General features: G+C 37.7%; 4 protein-coding genes across 8 annotated transcripts; all 4 read left to right on the top strand.

The window, feature by feature from the left end:
* The first annotated feature begins 198 nt into the window (after nt 1-198).
* On the top strand, nt 199-2,300 carry LOC137716599 (signal peptidase complex subunit 2-like). Of its 2 annotated transcripts, none has more exons than XM_068456049.2 (5): nt 199-357; nt 569-720; nt 1,080-1,161; nt 1,800-1,939; nt 2,073-2,300. In XM_068456049.2, exons 1-5 carry the CDS (start codon nt 256-258, stop codon nt 2,167-2,169), a joined length of 573 nt encoding a protein of 190 aa, XP_068312150.1. In that variant the 5' UTR covers nt 199-255; the 3' UTR covers nt 2,170-2,300. The 2 variants fall into 2 exon arrangements, with proteins under 2 accessions (XP_068312150.1, XP_068312156.1); XM_068456055.2 differs by having other exon boundaries at nt 569-736; nt 1,108-1,161.
* A 701-nt stretch (nt 2,301-3,001) lies between these two features.
* Nucleotides 3,002-6,123, top strand: LOC137716615 (chaperone protein ClpB3, mitochondrial-like). 4 transcript variants are annotated; one of them, XM_088686292.1, is made up of 8 exons: nt 3,002-3,435; nt 3,537-3,755; nt 4,044-4,281; nt 4,383-4,579; nt 4,784-4,838; nt 5,180-5,330; nt 5,421-5,729; nt 5,864-6,123. In XM_088686292.1, exons 1-4 carry the CDS (start codon nt 3,157-3,159, stop codon nt 4,574-4,576), a joined length of 930 nt encoding a protein of 309 aa, XP_088542418.1. In that variant the 5' UTR covers nt 3,002-3,156; the 3' UTR covers nt 4,577-4,579; nt 4,784-4,838; nt 5,180-5,330; nt 5,421-5,729; nt 5,864-6,123. The 4 variants fall into 4 exon arrangements, with proteins under 4 accessions (XP_088542418.1, XP_088542417.1, XP_088542415.1 ...); XM_088686291.1 differs by having other exon boundaries at nt 3,027-3,435; nt 3,537-3,797; nt 4,383-4,541; XM_088686289.1 differs by having other exon boundaries at nt 3,029-3,435; nt 3,537-3,797.
* A 146-nt stretch (nt 6,124-6,269) lies between these two features.
* On the top strand, nt 6,270-7,623 carry LOC148691024 (chaperone protein ClpB4, mitochondrial-like). The gene is made up of 2 exons (XM_088686288.1): nt 6,270-7,118; nt 7,206-7,623. The coding sequence occupies exons 1-2, from the start codon at nt 6,342-6,344 to the stop codon at nt 7,515-7,517; spliced, it is 1,089 nt and encodes a 362-aa protein (XP_088542414.1). The 5' UTR covers nt 6,270-6,341; the 3' UTR covers nt 7,518-7,623.
* A 4,164-nt stretch (nt 7,624-11,787) lies between these two features.
* Nucleotides 11,788-14,405, top strand: LOC137709309 (uncharacterized). Its single transcript, XM_068448397.2, has 2 exons — nt 11,788-12,646; nt 13,315-14,405. Exons 1-2 carry the CDS (start codon nt 12,015-12,017, stop codon nt 14,249-14,251), a joined length of 1,569 nt encoding a protein of 522 aa, XP_068304498.1. The 5' UTR covers nt 11,788-12,014; the 3' UTR covers nt 14,252-14,405.
* The last annotated feature ends 5,184 nt before the right edge of the window (nt 14,406-19,589 follow it).

Here is a 19,589-nt window from a genome sequence, read left to right as displayed (position 1 = left end):
AATAGATTAGGAAAAAGGAATGATGATTATTTTCCGAATTTTGGGAACAAGTGTTTAAAAGGTGAACAAATCGTAAGTACAATTCTTTTACACGGTGGACTGGGAAGAAAAAGGAAGAGATCCTACGTGTATACCTCTTTGTCCAAGTGCCAGATTTTGATAGGAAGAATGATGTCAAGACGGTGAGAAGTCACAGTAACAGTTCAATCGTCTAAAACTGAAAAAAAAAAAAAAAAAATTGAAAGAAATCCCAAAATGTCGGAGACGAAGGCCGACAGCAAGAACAAAAACCCTAAGAAGGTCAATCTCTCAGATCACAGCTCCATCAAGCATCTCCTCGACGAGTCCGTCTCCGAGGTCGGTCGATTTTTCCACAATTTTTTCATACATTTAATTTCACCAATTTACTGATTGCGCTTAAAATCTCACGTTTTCTTCAATTACCGAAAGATTCGACTATATGATTATCAGAATTTTTGCGATGTTGGATTTATTGTGTGATTTGTGGACTATGAGGCTGCTTGGAGTGATCAGTGATTGGATTAATTTAGTTAAATTGGTTTTGTAGATTGTTAAGAGTCGCGGGTATGTGGAGAATACGAGGCTGAGCAACTTGAAGTTGTTGATTGGAACCGTTGTAATAATCATTGCTCTGTTTGCTCAGTTCTACAACAAGAAATTTCCGGAAAACCGAGATTTCCTGCTTGGATGCATTGCATTATATCCTTTTTCCTTGGTATTAATCTGACATTTAAAAAAAAAAAAAAAAATTAGGTACCAAATTGGCTCTGCTGTTTGTTTTTAACATGGTTTTATCGTGATTTCGCTTCGTAATTAGCATACTCGGTTAGTTCGTGTGTTTTTATGGGTACTTTTTTGTTTTTTTCTGAAAATTTGAGTTGAGACACATTTGATGTCATCTTTATGTGCTATATCAGCAAACAAATGCTATTTGAACTATTTGGTTCTGAAGAATTGATGAATGAATTTTCAGAAGGGACCATGTGAGTCTGATTGAATGGTATATCTTTGTTCGAATGATTATTCCCGCAAGTTTGTTTCATCTTTGACTCTGGCAAGTATGTCATCGTTAATGGGATACTACAGGTGGTCTCATACACGAAGGATAAAAATGCAATCTTGTTCACTCATCCTCCTGCGGTAAGCTCATTTCTGTATTCTTGGTGAACATTTTCATATTTTTGTCGTTTAATGTTTGTATATATTTTTAAGTATTACCACCACATGGTCAATTGATGACACGGTTAAAGATAGTTTTGGGCTTAGTTGAGATGAGTTCTGCAGACATTTTGTTTAAGCTTTTAATACTACACGGGTTGTGAGGAAGAAGAGTTGAAGTCATTAGCAATGTTGTCTTATCTTTGATGCTTGAATTTTCAAATGTTGTTTTGGCATAGACTGTAGTTTGTAGATCCAGATACTTTGAACAAAGGTGTCATTGGTTTTCTTCGCTAATAACAAGGTACATCAGTTGCTGGAAATTTGGATTCTGCCAAATATGTCTGTCATAAAAAATTTCAGTATGATGGGGTCAGTCAATCTTTCAAATTTGGATTATCAAGTCGGTTTAATTTCAACTTTAACCAACTAAAAGAAACATAATATTTTTAGTTTTAAGGACCTCTGTATAATCACTTGGAATTTGGGCTAGCAGTTGATCATATCACCTGAAATGGATGCCCGTTAAGTTGATTCATGAAGAGAAATCGTATATGGCATTTTTGTCTAACATAGAAAATTGGTGGTGTTCATTTCTCATTAGTGATTCATATGCGCAGGGAGCCTTTAGCACTGGGCTGGTCGTGTCTTCCAAGTTACCAAGATTTTCTGACTTGTACACGCTTACAGTAGCCAGTGCAGATCCGGAATCAATATCTGCAAACAAACCGGTGGAATTCACAAAGAGCGTCACTCAATGGTCTCTCTCTTCCCCTCCCTTGTTCTTTCATGTGTGCACAGAGTTGCTAACACTGCTCACAAGCGTCTGTATTTGCTTACTGGAGTTTCGAATTGCGCTAATTCAAATTTCATGCTGTGTGTAACTGTTTCAGGTTTACTAAGGATGGAGTGTTGGTGGAAGGCCTTTTCTGGAAGGAAGTAGACGGACTGATGAACGATTACGCAAAAGAACCTAAGAAGAGCAAGTGAATTCTGGGTTTTCGGGGAACCCCATCTGGTTCAGTTTTTACACCGAATGAACATTTTAAAGTTTTGTGATTTTAGTATGAACTTCTTAACTTGTTTGGATTATGGAAGTTTGGTAAAATTCTTTTTTCGCATCTTGGTTCGTGGCTATGTTTGGTAGAAAAAGTATAGAAGTGCTTATTCATGAAGCGCCCCTTGGATTTGCAATTTTGGGCCTGTTTGGTGCATAAAATCACACCCTAAACCCTAAATAGAATTTTATAACTGATGCCTATGTTATTCCCACAAATCCTTTGTGTATTAACAAAAATGCTTATGCCAAAAGTGCTTTTAAGTACTCTTAACATAAGCATTCTCAAGCGGAGTGCTTTCCAGAAGATTGACTCTTGTACAATGGAAATGTCATTGTGACATGAATGTCTTTTTGCAAGTTTCTCTCGTATTTGGCAGCATTTCCAAGTGGGTCTTAATATACGTATATATCACTACATGACTAGTCAAATATTGTCACTTAGTACTACGGTCTAATGGTATTCCTCTTCACTTGTAAGTGAGAGGTTTTAGATTCGATTCACGTTCGATTCTTGCTAAAGACGAATTTGTAAGTGAGAGGTTTTAAGTTCAATTTTCTTCAAAGGCAAATTTGAAATACATTATTGCTAGTCCATTATGAGATTAAATTCATCTTATTTCTTAGTGTGATATTAATATCATTTATTAAAAAAGAAATATAAAAACTAGTCGAATATCGGATAGGCCCAAAATAATTGGGTCAATTGGGTTCTTGTACAAAAAAACGCGGGAAAGAAAAAAAAACAAGGAATAAATATTATTTGTCTCTTCTGGAACATTCTACAAGCTTCTATGGCCCCTTCCTGAAGTTTCTTCACACACTCTCTCTCTCTCTCGCTCACTGAATCCGAACATATTACATAAACCCTAAACAATCTCATACTCTGTTGAAGTTGTTTGCCTTCATTTCATGGTCAAATGGCGAGCAGGAGAGCCACCACGACACTCACCAAGTCGGCCCTAACTCTGGCGTCCCTGAACGCCACTGAATCCTCGAGAATCCCTCTCTCTCGGAGTCGGGCAATCGCCGTCGCCGCATCCGCCCGGACCTTCGGCAGCTCTGCCGTTCCCTTCTCTCGCCCCAGCTTTGTTCCCGAGAGCAGAAATGTCGCTTCGGCCAAGTATTTGGCAAGTGCCTTCACTCGCAGCTTCCACTCTACGACTCCCAATTTCTCCTCCGCCACGAGCTCCTCTCAGGTCACGAAATCTCTGAAAATTTTCATATTTTGATTGGAATTTAAAGATTACAAAAATCGGAGGCTAATTTTTGAATTTTTGTTCTGGATTGGAAATATCAGGCCAATCAGAATGAGTTCACTGAGATGGCGTGGGAGGGCATTGTTGGTGCCGTTGACGCCGCCCGAAATAGCAAGCAGCAGGTGGTGGAGTCTGAGCACTTGATGAAAGCGCTTTTGGAGCAGAAAGATGGTTTGGCCCGGAGAATTTTCACGAAGGCTGGGCTCGACAACACTACGGTTCTTCAAGCAACTGACAACTTCGTTGATAAGCAACCCAAGGTGCGTTTAATCGAAACCCGTGTTTCATTTTTCATCATAGATGTAATGGCAAAAACATATTTCGTTTCTCTAGAGTGCTTTTATTAGAAAATCGTCCAAATTGCTTCATGGAAAAGCACTTGAAAGTAGGGTTTAGGGTTTAGGGGCAGAAGAATATTTTAAAGCTTTGCTGCCAAACGTAGTCATAGGGGCTTATGATTGTCAGAAAGCGCTTTTAGCTTCCCCAGAAGCAGTCCCAGACTCTCCTTGAGATGACATTGTGAATAATTGAACATTGTGTTGTGGCAGGTGACGGGTGGCACCAGTGGCCCTATTATGGGTTCACATCTGGTTGGCTTGTTGGACAATGCCCGGCGGCAGAAGAACGATATGAAAGATGATTTTGTTTCGGTGGAGCACCTTGTGTTGGCGTTTCAGGCCGATACGCGGTTTGGGCAGCAATTGTTCAGAAACCTCCAGCTTAGTGATAAGGATTTGAAGGAGGCTGTTAAAGATGTTCGTGGTAACCAGAGAGTCACTGATCAAAGTATGCTGTGCTTTACCTTGATTTGCCATTTTATAAGTTGTTTATGTGTTGGACATTCTCTTATGCATTAAATAATGAATCCATAATGTATTTGCACATAGATCCTGAAGGAAAATATGAGGCCTTGGATAAGTACGGGAATGATTTGACTGAACTCGCTAGGCATGGCAAACTTGATCCTGTCATAGGCCGAGATGATGAAATACGGCAGTGTATCCAGATATTGTCTAGGAGAACGAAGAATAATCCTGTTATTATTGGTGAGCCTGGTGTGGGAAAAAACAGCAATCGCTGAAGGGTATGTTTATTTGGGTGCATTGCAGGTTTCTGCTTTATCATGTTGTTTCAAAAAGTAACAAATATTGTAACCTAAAGCAATTTGATTTATTGGTGTACTTTTGTCTTGACTTGATGCATTCATTCACCATTGACTAGATTAGGCATTGTTCATCCTATGCATTTTCTGCTTAAATATTTCATTTAACTTTTATACTATCTGCAGATTAGCTCAACGAATTGTGCGTGGTGATGTTCTAGAACCGCTATTGAATAGAAAGGTAGGCGTTCATTTTAGTTTTATCTATCCATTGTAAAAGTTAATATATTTTTTCCCTGTAGGTAATAAGACTATTTCTTGGTGGAAAAATAGAAACCCTTAGGTATAGAAATCGTTTTCTTGTTTGAAGATTGAATCCAGATTTGGCAGTGTTATTCAAATCAGACCCAGGTTCAATTTCTTTTACTTGGATCTCAATTCAAATTTTGCCATATCCACCCTGAAGTTAACTCATTGTAGAAGTATACTGCATTAATTGTGTGTTATGTTTCAAATGCAACAGGTTCTTCTTTGACATTCAAATTTGTGCATTAATTTCACATTTTCTCCTGTATTACACAGTTGATTTCTTTAGATATGGGATCGTTGGTTGCTGGTGCCAAATTTCGTGGGGATTTTGAGGAAAGATTGAAAGCTGTTCTGAAGGAAGTTACTGCTTCCAATGGGCAGATTATTTTGTTTATTGATGAAATTCATACTGTTGTAGGAGCTGGTTTGTGCTCTTTTTTCTGATCAATCTATTGTGTTTTTGTAGTGTGTAAGTCCTATTATCTCCTGATGTCCTTGTTAATGATTCTGTTAGGGGCTACAAGTGGTGCGGTGGATGCTGGGAACTTGTTGAAACCAATGCTTGGGTGAGGTGAGCTTCGGTGTATAGGAGCAACTACATTGAATGAGTACAGAAAATACATTGAGAAGGATGCTGCACTTGAGTGTAGATTTCAACAAGTATTTTGTGGTCAGCCATATGTGGAAGACACAATATCTATTCTTCGTGGCTTGAGTGAGCACTATGAACTGCATCATGGTGTGAAAATATCAGATAGTGCTCTTGTTTCTGCAGCAGTTCTCTCAGACAGATACATTACAGAACGTTTTTTGCCTGACAAAGGTAATAACACTTCCGTCTTACAGGAATTTTCTTGGTGGTGATGGGGGCGGCTGGTAGAAATGGGGTTTTCTTGTAAAAAATTCTTCATATTCTGTATTGGACTATCTGATTTTACAAAAATGAATCTGCTGCAGCCATTGATCTGGTTGATGAAGCTGCTGCAAAGCTGAAGATGGAGATCACATCTAAGCCAACCGAGTTGGATGAGGTAGACCCAGCTGTGTTGAAGTTGGAGATGGAGAAGCTATCAGTGCAAAATGACACTGATAAATCATCGAAAGAAAGGTTAAGCAAGTTGGAAAGTGAGCTGGCAGTGCTGAAACAGAAACAGAAAGAACTAAATGAACAATGGGATCGTGAGAAGGCTCTCATGACTCGCATACGATCAATTAAAGAAGAGGTACTCCTCGATATACTATGCACCTTTAACTTTGGAAAATTCCCTCATCTCTTGATTGGTTGATTCATATGTTTTTAAACTTTGTAGATTGATAGAGTAAACCAAGAGATGGAAGCTGCTGAATGAGACTACAACCTAAATCGTGCTGCTTACAATGCCAGTTAGAAGAGGCTGAGAACAACCTTGCCGAGTATTGGAAGTCTGGAAGCTCTATGCTTCGTGAAGAAGTCACAGATCTTGATATTGCTGAAATTGTAAGCAAATGGACTGGCATACCCTTGTCAAACCTTCAACAGTCAGAAAGAGACAAGCTCGTTATGCTGGAACAGGTTCTTCATAAGAGGGTGATTGGTCAAGATATAGCTGTGAAATCAGTAGCTGATGCAATTCGACGTTCAAGGGCAGGTCTATCTGACCCAAATCGACCAATAGCTAGTTTTATGTTTACGGGTCCTACTGGTGTGGGAAAAACCGAGCTTGCAAAGGTCTTGGCTAGCTATCTCTTTAACACTGAAAATGCACTTGTCAGAATTGATATGAGTGAGTACATGGAAAAACATGCGGTTTCACGCTTGGTTGGGGCACCACCTGGTTACGTTGGTTATGAAGAAGTTGAGCAGCTAACAGAAGTGGTTCGTCGAAGACCTTATTGTGTAGTGCTATTCGATGAAATTGAGAAAGCGCATCATGATGTCTTCAACATTTTGTTACAACTGTTGGATGATGGGAGGATAACCGACTCTCAAGGGCGAACTGTAAGCTTCACCAATTGTGTCGTGATAATGAGCTCAAGCCTGGGCTCCCACTACATACTCGAAACTCTTGGTAATGCACACGATAGCAAGGATGCAGTTTATGAAGTGATGAAAGGGAAGGTCGTTGAGTTGGCAAGACAAACTTTCCGCCCTGAATTTATGAACCGAATTGATGAGTATATTGTGTTCCAGCCTTTGGATTCGAAAGAGATCGGTAACATTGTCGAGATACAGGTGAGTGATCGATCTTAAATGCTTTTCGTTATGATCCAGCTTCCAAGTCTAATTAGAGATGCTTAACTTGTTCATTGCTCATTGCAGATGAACCGAATGAAAGACAGGCTGAAGCAGAGGAAAATTGATCTTCATTACACAAAGGAAGCCGTGGAGCTTCTCGGGACACTAGCCTTTGATCCCAACGTTGGCGCAAGGCCGGTGAAGCGGGTGATACAACAGTTGGTTGAGAATGAAATTGCAATGGGAGTCCTGAGAGGAGATTTCAACGAGGAAGACTCGCTTATTGTTGATGCCGAGGCGTCCCCGTCCGCCAAACACCTTCCTCCCCAGAAGAGGTTGCGTATCAAGAAATTGGAGAGCACTTCTGCTGCAGATGCTATGGTTTTGAACGATTGATCCTTTTCGGTTCTTCGAATTGTAAATAAGTTTTAAGAAAAAGGGTTAGTGCCTGTTTGTCTTAATTTCTAGGGTTACAAGGAAATAGAACAAAGTTATCTTCGTATTTCGCTGTTAGATTCTTGATCAAAGATTAAAGAGTAAATTCAAAGGAAAACTAATGAAAATAATTTAAAAATTTTGAATCTTAACAATAAGGATAAAATAAAAGATGAAGTGAATAGTATCATGATTACTTTTTTAACGTAAAAATATAATTTCTTGTTAAAATAAACAATATTGAAAGTTTTTTTTTTTTTGTTAAAGTTTTCTCCATTGTCAAAAGTTTGTGCAAGGGACACTGGAGCGTAATAGAATATTTTGACAATATTGACCTTAACGAAAGGAAACCAAATCTAGCAAATCTTTATCTAGTGATGTGAACCTCATGTTGAAAATCGAACGATCAGATTAGTCTGTGTGTGTACACGAAAGACGAAATAAACAGATGCAGGGTCGCAGGTCACATGGCAATTTCTCCACGTTAGCCTGCATGATCTGAATACGTAGTTACAATCTTGAAAACGAATCTAAGCTTACTTACGTAATTGTAGACCCCACATAAAAAATGTGTCACGCTTTCCATCTTCCCCCAGCCTGTTAGCGGATGGACATCTTTGCATGGCCAACTATGGATCTCACCGTACCAATTACTACTTTTCAGATCTAATTAGTATTATGGTTTAGTATAATTTACCTTCATTTATAAATTAGGATTTTAAGTTTTATTTTCGTAGATAGTAAATTTGATATTTAGTATTATGGTTTAGTATAATTTACCTTCATTTATAAATTAGGATTTTAAGTTTTATTTTCGTAGATAGTAAATTTGATATCAAATTTTTCACATAGAGTACTCTTTTGGTAATTATGAACGCTAATCTTCTTAGTATTAGGCGATCTCCTGTCATATATGAGAAATCTTTGATTGAATTCAAATATTTGTAGGCTGAAAGGTGGTGATGAATAAGACCATTAGGTCTTATTTGGTGTATAGATCAAATCATAAAGGATAACTCATTAGATTCATAAGGGTGTAAAGTTATGTGACCGTGTCCTGTTCTTTATAAAGGTATTGTTTGATGCGTCAGGACAAAAGCTTATGTAAAGGCACTTGGACTATGTCACCCGTAAGAAATTTAGACTTTCGAGGTATTTGGTTTTGCTCCTAAATCCGTTCATATTAAAACTCGTCAATAAGTGTACTACAACCATTGAAATAATACTTAAAACTCTCACAAAAATATGAGACTTTATATGTTTTAGTCTTATTTGACTGCACGCTAATTTCTCTTAGTGTAAGAATTATCCTAATTAGACAAATGTACCCAATTTTGTAGTTATTGTATTTTCTGTCACGAGATTAATGTTTGGCATGCTTTTAGGTTATTGTATGTTCTGGGCGTTTTCAATGGCTAATAAGTATTAACTTAATCAACTATTTTTTTAGCTCGCTATGTGACAATATTATCATCACGGAACAATATGCATGCAACCCTAACATCCAGTCATTGTGCTCGATAGCCTTTCTACCCTAATCAATCTACCTAACGACCATGCATCAATGTGTAAACTTAATAATAATAAAAAAGTACCTTGTGAGTCTGATTTTCTTTTACGTCGTTGGCAAAATTGAAGTCATAATTTTTTTGATAAAAGTGGGAATAATATATAATTGATGATGCGACGACGGTGAGGATCAAATACCTACCAAGATATGTAAGTATGCTTGTTTTTTATCATTAAAATAAAACGTCATTTATACCCGAAGTTATAAGGAGCAATTTAGTTGATTTAGAGCATCCAAATTTACATTCAAGATTACAAATACCTTGTAGCTCAATTTATTAAAAGAATTAGTCGATACACAGACATTCTGTGTTCAATATTCTTTTTCATTTATTTTGTATGAACATACCAAACACCAAGCCCAAACTAAGATTTCATAAAAACAATTTTTTTTATGTATTTTAGTCTTATCTGACTTCACGCTAGTTTCATTTCATATAAAAATTGTCCTTATGAGACAAACGCACACAATTTTTTTAGATTACTGTATTTTTTGTCACCAATAATGTTTGACCTGCTTTTAAGTTATTGCATTTTTTGGGTGTATTCAATGGCTAATCAAGTACTAGCCTTAACCAACTATTATTTTTACTCGCTATGTGACAATATTATCATCACGGAACAATATGCATGCAACCCCAACAACCAATCATTGTGCCCCATAGCCTTTCTATCCTAATCAATCTACCTAAGAACCATGCATCAATAATTTATAATGTGTAAACTTGATGAAAAACTACCATGTCAATTTGATTTTCTTTTAAGTCGTTGATGAAATTTGAACTCATAATTTTTTCGATAAAGTAGATATAATACATAATTGATGAAGTCAACTCATGTTATAGATCTCGACGAATATGAAATTAGGTTATGTGTATATTATGTTCTGAAATTGTCTTTAAAATAAAAATGACATCGTTACATCTTTTTAACAAGTCTTAAGAGAGGGTATTCATATAAGTTACGCGATATAATTGAAATCCAAAATAAATGTATTTTTAAGTAGACCGAGAGCATTAGTTGATTAGATAGTTACTTGTTAGAAGAGAGGAAAATCAGTGAAGATTGAATATGTACCATAGTACATAGACATGATTTTTTTTTTGCTATTATGGTCATTTGTAAGCAACGTTATAGAGAACAATTCAGTTGATTTAGAGCACCCAAATTTACAATCAAGATTACAAATACCTTGTAACTCAATTTGTTAAAAACAATAGTCGGTACACAAACGTTTTGTGTTCGATTTTCCTTTTTATTTATTTTATATGAACATACCAAACACCAAGCCCAATTTAGAAATTTTACCAAATCCATCTAATCACCTAATCCCTTTAAAAGTTATAATAATATTAATTGTTAAATTAAATTTCAAAAATTCGGATTAATTGATTTGATGGATTTAATAGAAGAAATTCAGAAACGAGCCGTTTCCGAAATTTAGAACCCTTGAATAGTTCAACTCCCACCTCGAGAGAGAACTAGAGAAGCTTTGCACGCACTTCGATACCAAATACTCATTCGCAGTTGCACCCTACTCTCTCCCCCACCCGACTTATCTTGCACCCCCGAATCAAACACTCCTCTGGGCCGCAACGAAACGACACGGAGGGCCCCGCGCGAAGCTTCTCTTATAGCTGGGAAGCATGATAAGTTATAGGACGGTAGCGACGGTGTTAGTACGATACACTGTAGCGAATAGTGCCAAATTACGCATTTCCCCATGCAAAAAACTAATGGCTTGCTTCGGAAGCCCCTTTATCTTTTTTTTTTAATTTATTTATTCTTGTATTTATCTCCCCAACACAAATTAGAATTATGACTTTTCCTTTTTTCAATAAGACTTTCTCTTTCTGTATTTATATTTATTTATTTATTTTTGCAGCAAATGAGGATTTAGGAAGAAAATAAGCGTTAAATGTGGTAAAAAATTGCACGTTCTCTTGTTTTAAAAGGAACAAAAGGGACTGTTTGTGTTCCATGCTCCACTCTCCTAGACTTTTCATAATTTTTTTTTTTTTACAGATTTTTGATATGACGAGATAACTTTCACTAGAATAGATTTGAGGTTTTAGATTGTGGACGAAATTTGTAAATGTTGGTTGTTCGTTCATTGAAACAATGTGTTTATTTTATTGCGTTTGGATTTTCAAATCCGTAAAAATTATAGTAGCACAAATAGTCGGTCATTCATAATATTCAGTAGATTATGCCTTCAAAGTTCAAAACACATGAAGTGAATTTAGCTATGTTATAATCCGTAGTACGTTATGCATTTAACGTGTGAAACTAACTTCTGATACGTGGAGTAAAATGTATGGAGTTCATAATGTGACATGGATTTTATGGTCAAAATCACAAACACGATTTTGTTGGTGGCATAAAAATCGATCATTTGTAATCCAAAATAGATTTCATTTTAAAATGCAAAGTAAAAGTTTAAGACGTTACGTAAAAAGTTGACTATTGAAATCTTGTAATTCCAAAAGTGAAAAATTATTAGATTTGTCTAAAAATTTTATTGGTTACCCAATTAAATAAAAATATATTCTGGTTAATCCTTTTTCAAATGATTTATAAAAAAAAAGGTATAATTTATAATTCTAAAAAAAACAAAAATAACGAATACAAACGGGGACTTCAATATATATCACTCCCCCCTCTTTCTCAAGTGTCAGTAGGAAAGAAGCGGAGTCTCTGCGACTGAGATTCAACTTTCTCACTATATAAACAAACAACCATACAAAAATTAAACAAAAATCCAAAAAGTTTTCAGAAACCTGTGCATCTGATCCTCTCTCTCTCTCGCTCTCTCTCGCATTTTTCTGGTTTTTCGGTGCAATGTAGGTGCTCCCCACTCGAGAAGAAGCAGAGAAGAATCGAAGAATAATGGCTAAGTTTCACCGAAACGATGTCGGATCCGTCGTCCTAGACCGCCCAACCACCACCTCCTCCGGCCATTCCCGGCTCTGGACTTCCTTCTCCGGCGCCTCATTCCGCCGGAAAATATTCGACGCCATCAGCTGCGGCGGCAGCTCCCGATACCGCCACCGCGACGGCGATAACGAAGCTACTCCGATCAGTCTTCCGACTCTTCCGGCCACCGGAGCCACCACCATTAGATCGGTGACGATAGAAACGGCGACGACGCATTCACAGCAGAAAGTTAAGGAGGCCGAGAAGGCTGAGAAGCCGAAAGTGAAGTCCGAGAAGCTCTCGGATCTTCTGAACCTCGCGGAGTTTTCGGAAGCGGAAAACGACGCCGCGACGAAGAAGAAGGTGGAGGAGCTGGAGGAGCTCAAGCGAGTGGCGAAGGACCTGCAGGCGGAAGACGACACGGCGAAGAGGAAGGAGGCGGCGAGCAAGGTGAGATTGCACGCAAAGGAAGAATCGGAGGCCAGAGCCACGCTCGCGATGCTCGGCGTCATTCCTCCGCTCGTCGCCTTGCTCGACTCCGACGACGTCGTTTCTCAGATCGCGTCGCTCTACGCTCTGCTCAATCTCGGCATCGGAAATGACGTGTGAGTTGAAACAAGCAGGATTAATTGGATTTCGATCTAATTTTGTTTTTATGTAATTTAATCGTCTTAATTTCTCTTTCCAGTTGTTCTTCGTGCATGCAAATTTTGGTTTTATCAGCTTATTAACCTTTAATTAATTGAGGAAAAGTTGGGCTATTTTTTTGTTTAATTCGTGTTTTTGTTCTCCGTCATTTTCATGCCATTATGTTTTATTCTCCGTCATTTTCAATTCCTGCTTTTTCTTAAACGAAATTATTTTAATAATTATCCAAACTGTTGTTATCTTGGAGCTGTTGACAGTCTTGCATGTTGTGAAATGATGAACTCTGCTTTCTGCATAAGCGCTTCTGTTGAGAGTGCTTTTCTTGGAAAACATGGAAATTTTTAGAGCTAAAATCCAAGTGCTTCACTGCTTTTTGAAGAAGCACTTAGCTGCTTCCCGACTCGTAACGGTTTTGAGTTTTTCTATCAAATGAGATCAGAAGTGCTTCTGGTTGTCGTAAAGCACTTTTACCCTTTCAAAGCACTCCCAATATTTCAATTTTTTTTTTTTTTTGTGTGGTTATTTTCGCATTCTGGTAAAGAAAAATTTACGTTTGAGTTGTTTTATTCCGTATTTTTATTTTTCCTGAATGTGTAACCTTTTTGGACCACGTCTTTTTCTGCAGGAACAAAGCTGCTATTCTCCAAGCAGGGGCTGTGCACAAAATGCTGAAGCTAATTGAATCCCCAAATCCTCCAGACCCATCAGTCTCAGAAGCAATAATTGCGAATTTCCTCGGCTTAAGCGCGTTGGACTCGAATAAACCGATCATTGGAGCTTCGGGCGCCATACCCTTCTTGGTTAAAACCCTCAAGAATTCTGACAATGCAAGTAGCTGCCAAGCCAAGCAAGACGCCTTGAGAGCGCTCTACAATCTCTCGATCTTCCCGTCCAATATTTCGTTCATATTGGAAACGGATTTGATCCCCTTTTTCTTGAAATCGCTCGGAGACATGGAAGTGAGCGAAAGAATCCTTGCAATTCTAAGCAACCTGGTTTCTGTCCCCGAAGGTCGAAAGGCAATTAGCAGTGTAAAGGATGCATTTCCAATATTGGTAGATGCCTTGAATTGGAACGACTCGCCAGGATGCCAAGAGAAGGCATCGTACATTTTGATGGTAATGGCACACAAGGCGTTCGGGGATAGGCAAGCCATGATCGAGGCTGGAATGGTTTCAGCACTGCTCGAATTGACGCTTTTGGGTAGTACATTGGCGCAGAAGAGAGCCTCTAGGATCTTGGAGTGTTTGAAAGTAGATAAAGGAAAGCAGGTTTCGCAGAGCTTCGGCGGGAGTAGTATGGGGGCGGCAGTTTCTGCTCCCATTTGCGGGCCTTCCTCGTCTTCTTCAAACCCGAATGTGGGTTCCAAGGAGCGTATGGAGGAGGAGGACGAGGACATGATGAGTGAGGAGAAGAAAGCCGTGAAGCAATTAGTCCAACAGAGTTTGCAAAACAACATGAGGAGGATTGTGAAGAGGGCGAATCTGCCCCAAGATTTCGTGCCATCGGATCATTTCAAGTCGCTCACCTCGATGTCAACTTCGAAGAGCTTGCCGTTTTGAGGAAATTAGGGATGCCGATGAAGATTTGGAGATCGAAAGTAGTGGCTGAAGTTAGTGGTCTTCTTTTCGTACTTCAATTCCAGCTTCGCTTTTGTACGTTTTGTTAGTGTATGAACTTGTTCAAATCTATATAGTGATCGTAATTATAATCTTAGTAGAAGTTTTCTTTGGGTATCTTCAATGTGGATGAGAGAAACTTCGACAAGATCGTTCTACTAGTTAATTGGTCGGATCATTCAATATTAGTATTAGTCAGAAGCAACACATATCAATGCATTTTTCAACGATAATGATATATTCATTGATGTGAGAAACTATGATAGCATACCACTTAATTTGAATTCGACAATCTTTATTAATTAATTTTCTTAGTTTATCTCGCATAAATTAAAAACTCTAAAATCTCTTTCATATAAATCAAGGATTCGAATTTTCTAAACCTTAATCTTCAGACAGTAAAGTTTAGAGAGGATCCAAATTCGTGGATATGCTTGTCAACAAAAGTTTACGCAGCAAGCAATCATGCGATTTGACTCGAGTTTTCCCATAACATGATGTGAGCACTCTCCATAGAGATTTTTCTCTCAGTGGCAAAGAATGCAAAACGAAGAAAATCCAAGGGGTGATTTAGTCATAAAACAATTTTTTTCTGAGTATCCCCACAATCATGAGGCCAGTTTTCAACTCAGAGTACAGTTTTGTCCAACCCGGTGTCCCTACCCAAAAATTAAAATTTGCTAATTTAACACACAGCAATCGGAAGGGGTGTCAGTCATTTTACAATGCATATGAAATAGTGACTACTCAGGAACCTTTAACTTCGAGCATCTGAGAATCTTTCTATTAGGCCTCGTTTGGTAGCTCGAATTGTATTGATTATTTATATCGGATAAAATAAATAATTACCGGATAGTACTGATTAAATTAGTCAGATATTTAGTGTAGTATCAGATTAGTGACCGTATTATTTATACTGTGTTTTGTATTATACTAGATTATAGATAGGAGGAATCAAACTTTAAAAAAAAAAATTTAAAAAGTAAAATCATTTTTTTGTTCCCAGATCTCTCCGCATGCCCCAAACACCCTCCCTCTCTCTCCCTTCTTCTTCCCCGACTGCAGAAGAATCCTAAATAATTGTTCCGCAGCTCTCTCCACCACACCCCCCAAACTCCCTCCCTTTCTCTCCCATATTCTTCTTCCCTGGCTAAATAATCCGAGCGTTTTGGCTGGTTTTATTAAGCTGGTGTATACCGTGTTATCCTATCCGATCGGTTAAATTAATCCGGCACTTATTTAGTACGAGTGAACACCAAAGATCCGAGTCCGTATAACTAATCCTATCCGATCCTTTATCCGATCTGCCAAACAGGCCTTGCTATTTTTTGTAATTTTACGTCTGGGAAACCCATTAATTTATTAAACAGTGAGAACGTGGATTAGTAATGTTAATCCATCTTCTTCACTTCTCTCATTAGTTTAATGTTCTCTTAATTACCTTTTTAATTACAAACGCTTTGACCTTGTTTACTGAATTTTTTTATTAACAATTTGTTTAGAGTTTTGAACACGAGAAGGTTTTTTTAGCCAAAATATTTTCTAAGATTTGAAATTAAAAAAATTCGGATTTAAACTTCTGTGATATAATCCTTTAGTAGATTTAATCTAAAAGTATTTATTTTGTTAAATGTTAGTTAAATACAAGGGTAAAATTTAGTCCAAAAGGAAGCAGCATTCCTCCTGAAAGCATGATTCTTATTCTTCTTTTAAATTTCAGCATAATCAACAAATAAAACTAAAAGTCCCACAATAAAAATGATGGATGAATTGGAATAAAGGAATGAGATCTTTTCAGACCCTTTCCTCCTAATCCATCAAATCAGAAAATTTGTTTCATTGAAATTTGATACAACGACTACAAATGTCACATCCCGGTCCGGGCGGGACGACTTCCCGGGCCCGGTCCACCACCATAGCACGATATTGTCCGCTTTGCGCTTACCATTCCCTCACGGTTTTGTTTTTGGGAACTCACGAGCAACTTCCCAGTGGGTCACCCATCATGGGATTGCTCTAGCCCCCTTCTCGCTTAACTTCGGAGTTCCTACGGAACCCGAAGCCAGTGAGCTCCCAAAAAGCCTTGTGCTAGGTAAGGATGAGAATATACATATAAGGATCACTCCCCTGGGCGATGTGGGATGTCACAATCCACCCCCCTTAGGGGCCCGACGTCTTCGTCGGCACACCACGCCCAGGGTTAGGCTCTGATACCAATTTTCACATCCCGGTCCGGGCGGGACGACTTCCCGGGCCCGGTCCACCACCATAGCACGATATTGTCCGCTTTGGGCTTACCATTCCCTCACGGTTTTGTTTTTGGGAACTCACGAGCAACTTCTCAGTGGGTCACCCATCATGGGATTGCTCTAGCCCCCTTCTCGCTTAACTTCGGAGTTCCTACGGAACCCGAAGCCAGTGAGCTCCCAAAAGGCCTTGTGCTAGGTAAGGATGGGAATATACATATAAGGATCACTCCCCTGGGCGATGTGGGATGTCACAACAAACAGGGGCCTACTTTAAAATTTATAATAACTTCAGCCATTGGATCAAATTTCAATGGCACAGATCCCTAATGTGGTGGATTAGGAGGAGGATCCAGAAAGGATCCCTTTCCTGGAATAAAAATGTATAATTGGTACTAAAATATTGCTTTTCACAGTACAACGTCAAAGTACAATTTTACTCATGCATTTAGCAAGCATTTAAAGGAAAAATCATTTTTGGACTAAATTTTGCTAACAAACTACACCACAAGGATTTAAATCCTAATTTTTTTATTACATAGGCTATCTTCTGAATAATTTATAACCACAGGGACCATTTACCCGATTTGTACTTCTTTCTTATTAGATGCAGTCCACTGATATATATATATATATATTAGGAAACAGTTATTAGCACTTCAAAAATCTTATTATACACACCTCACAAGTGTATTTTTCTTTCTAATTATAGAAAGTTTGGAGTGCCAAATGAGATTTTATGAATGTTAATAACAATTTCCTATTTTTTATATAAACGATATTCTAACTTAATCTACACTAAAGAAAAAGGGATGAATATTTAAACCTAATACATAATAGATTAAAGAAAAATCTTCTAATTAATAGAGCAACCTACCACATTCGATCCACATTGATATTTATTGGGGTGTGATATTCACACATCATTTTTTACTTTTCACACACCTCTTATTAATTTTTATTCCTTGATCTTCTACAATTCATTCGATCCGACGGCCAAAATTTAAGAAGATGCGTGAGAAATAAAAAAGAATGTGTAGATAGCACACTCCTATTTATTTAGTACCAATGTACATTATATTTAGTTATTGATGTGGAAGTGGGTGGGTTAAGCACTAGGCCCTCTGCAGCTTCTGAATTGTCTAGATATAAAATTACTGATATTTATTTAGTACCAATGTACAATGTTCATATTATACTAGCAGATGATCACACATTATGTGTGTGTAAACAATCGCTCACCTCCTCCCACGTTTTCCTCAAGAACAATCGTTTTAGTTCATTTAAATTATTCAAAAAATATCATGATTTCACTTACGTTTATGAAAAAATAATGGTGGGACATTTCTCTAAATAAATGCATATTTTTTATCTTATGTAAATATTTCGATATAAAATTACTATTTTGCTCATCTTATCTAAATATTGTGCATAAAAAATGAGAGTAAAATAGGAAAAAAAGGGAAAAAGTTCAAAAGATACAAAATTACTATTTTTCTCTCCTCAGATCAACATCGTGCATTCAAAAGTGAGGACAAAATTGAAAGAAAATGGGGATAAAAGTTGATAAGCCCTCTTCTCTTAATATAATAGAATAGATTTAGCTATTGATGTGGAAGTGGGTAGGTTGAGCACTAGGCCCTCTGCAGCTTCTGAATTGTCCAGCAAAGTATCGTCTGATTTGAGTTGTTTATAAATAAGCACATAAGCTCCAAACGCACGCGTAGCTGTATGTGCGGGTGCTTTCTCTCAGGGTAGGTCAAGACTTTAAATGCCATTACGTTTCTTAGTGAAGGATCTCCGCATCACCTTCGTAACGAAGCGGGACGTTAAGTTTAATCGATTTGCAGAGAATAGTGCGCCAACCATCACATAAAAAACGTGGCCTCTTACTGTGCCATCAAAACCACGAGCTACCAATACACATCAATCACATTGCGTTTTGGGTTAGTGCTTAAGAGTCTTAGCCGCTGTCTGTAGCAGATTTCTAATACTACTCGGACGCGACGGATTCAAACACAGGACATCGACTATTGAGGTAAACGTTGTTAACCGCTTAAACTAGAGTTCCAGAAAATTGACCTCATATGGTGCGGATTAAATGCGGTTGTCTACAATGTACTTGCTATTATAATTGAACGAGACAAAATATCTGTATCTACAGGGGCTATGGGTATATATTGTGGCTGTTTCCTCCACCGACTCGGAAAATATTGCAGACGCGGCAATTCACAAAATTCATTGAATATCAAGGACAGCTCACAGAGCAAACCGCAAATGTAATGACCTTTTTGGGGTTTTCTCAAAAGGCCTGAAAAGGCGATTTGTGGCGCGGAGGGTTTCCTTATTATTTATGGGATTAAACCTTAAACCAAAAACTCTTTTGACAGGAAGTACTTTTTTTTATACCGGAACTACAGTACGATGCATTTAGTGTTGTACAATAATTAGTTGAAAGTATTATTTTTAATACATTAAAAAAAGAGAAATTTCAATATTCATTTCAACCACTCAACTAATCAAAATTAAACCTTTTTAATATGGCTCCCACCACAGATGTGCCGTACTGCTGGTCTACATGCGAATTCGGTTGATTTTGCCAATTTATTAGTTGGGAATTGAAATATCGTTTGGAAGTGTGTTAATGTTGGAGGGGTTAGTTTTATAGTCGCTATCCGCCATTATTTTCCTTCTCAATGAGTACACTTTTAGTTTGATCATTATTAAGTTGTTCGTTATATTCTGCGAAACTTCGATAGAGCTGCACGATTAGTTTAGTTTTTATTTTGGTGTGGGATCAGGGCCAAAACATGTGGTTGATATTTTTGTGAAAAGTGTCTTACAATTGACTTGACTAAGAAACTTACCTAAGTTTTCTTCAACGACAGATTTGGCAATACCAAAATGAAGACAATTCATATTTTTGTAAGAGATGCTATACAAATGACGTTGTGAGATAGCCAAACTCATGTCCAAGTTTTTTTCATATCACATCACGCTTTTCCAATCTTTAACAACGATGACTTTTTCTTAAA

Source organism: Pyrus communis, chromosome 15, assembly GCF_041283825.1.
Source record: "Pyrus communis isolate YQ-2024b chromosome 15, ASM4128382v1, whole genome shotgun sequence".
NCBI lineage: Eukaryota > Viridiplantae > Streptophyta > Magnoliopsida > Rosales > Rosaceae > Pyrus > Pyrus communis.
Note: the sequence above shows the minus strand (reverse complement) of the source record. Positions and strands in the feature narration are given on the sequence as shown.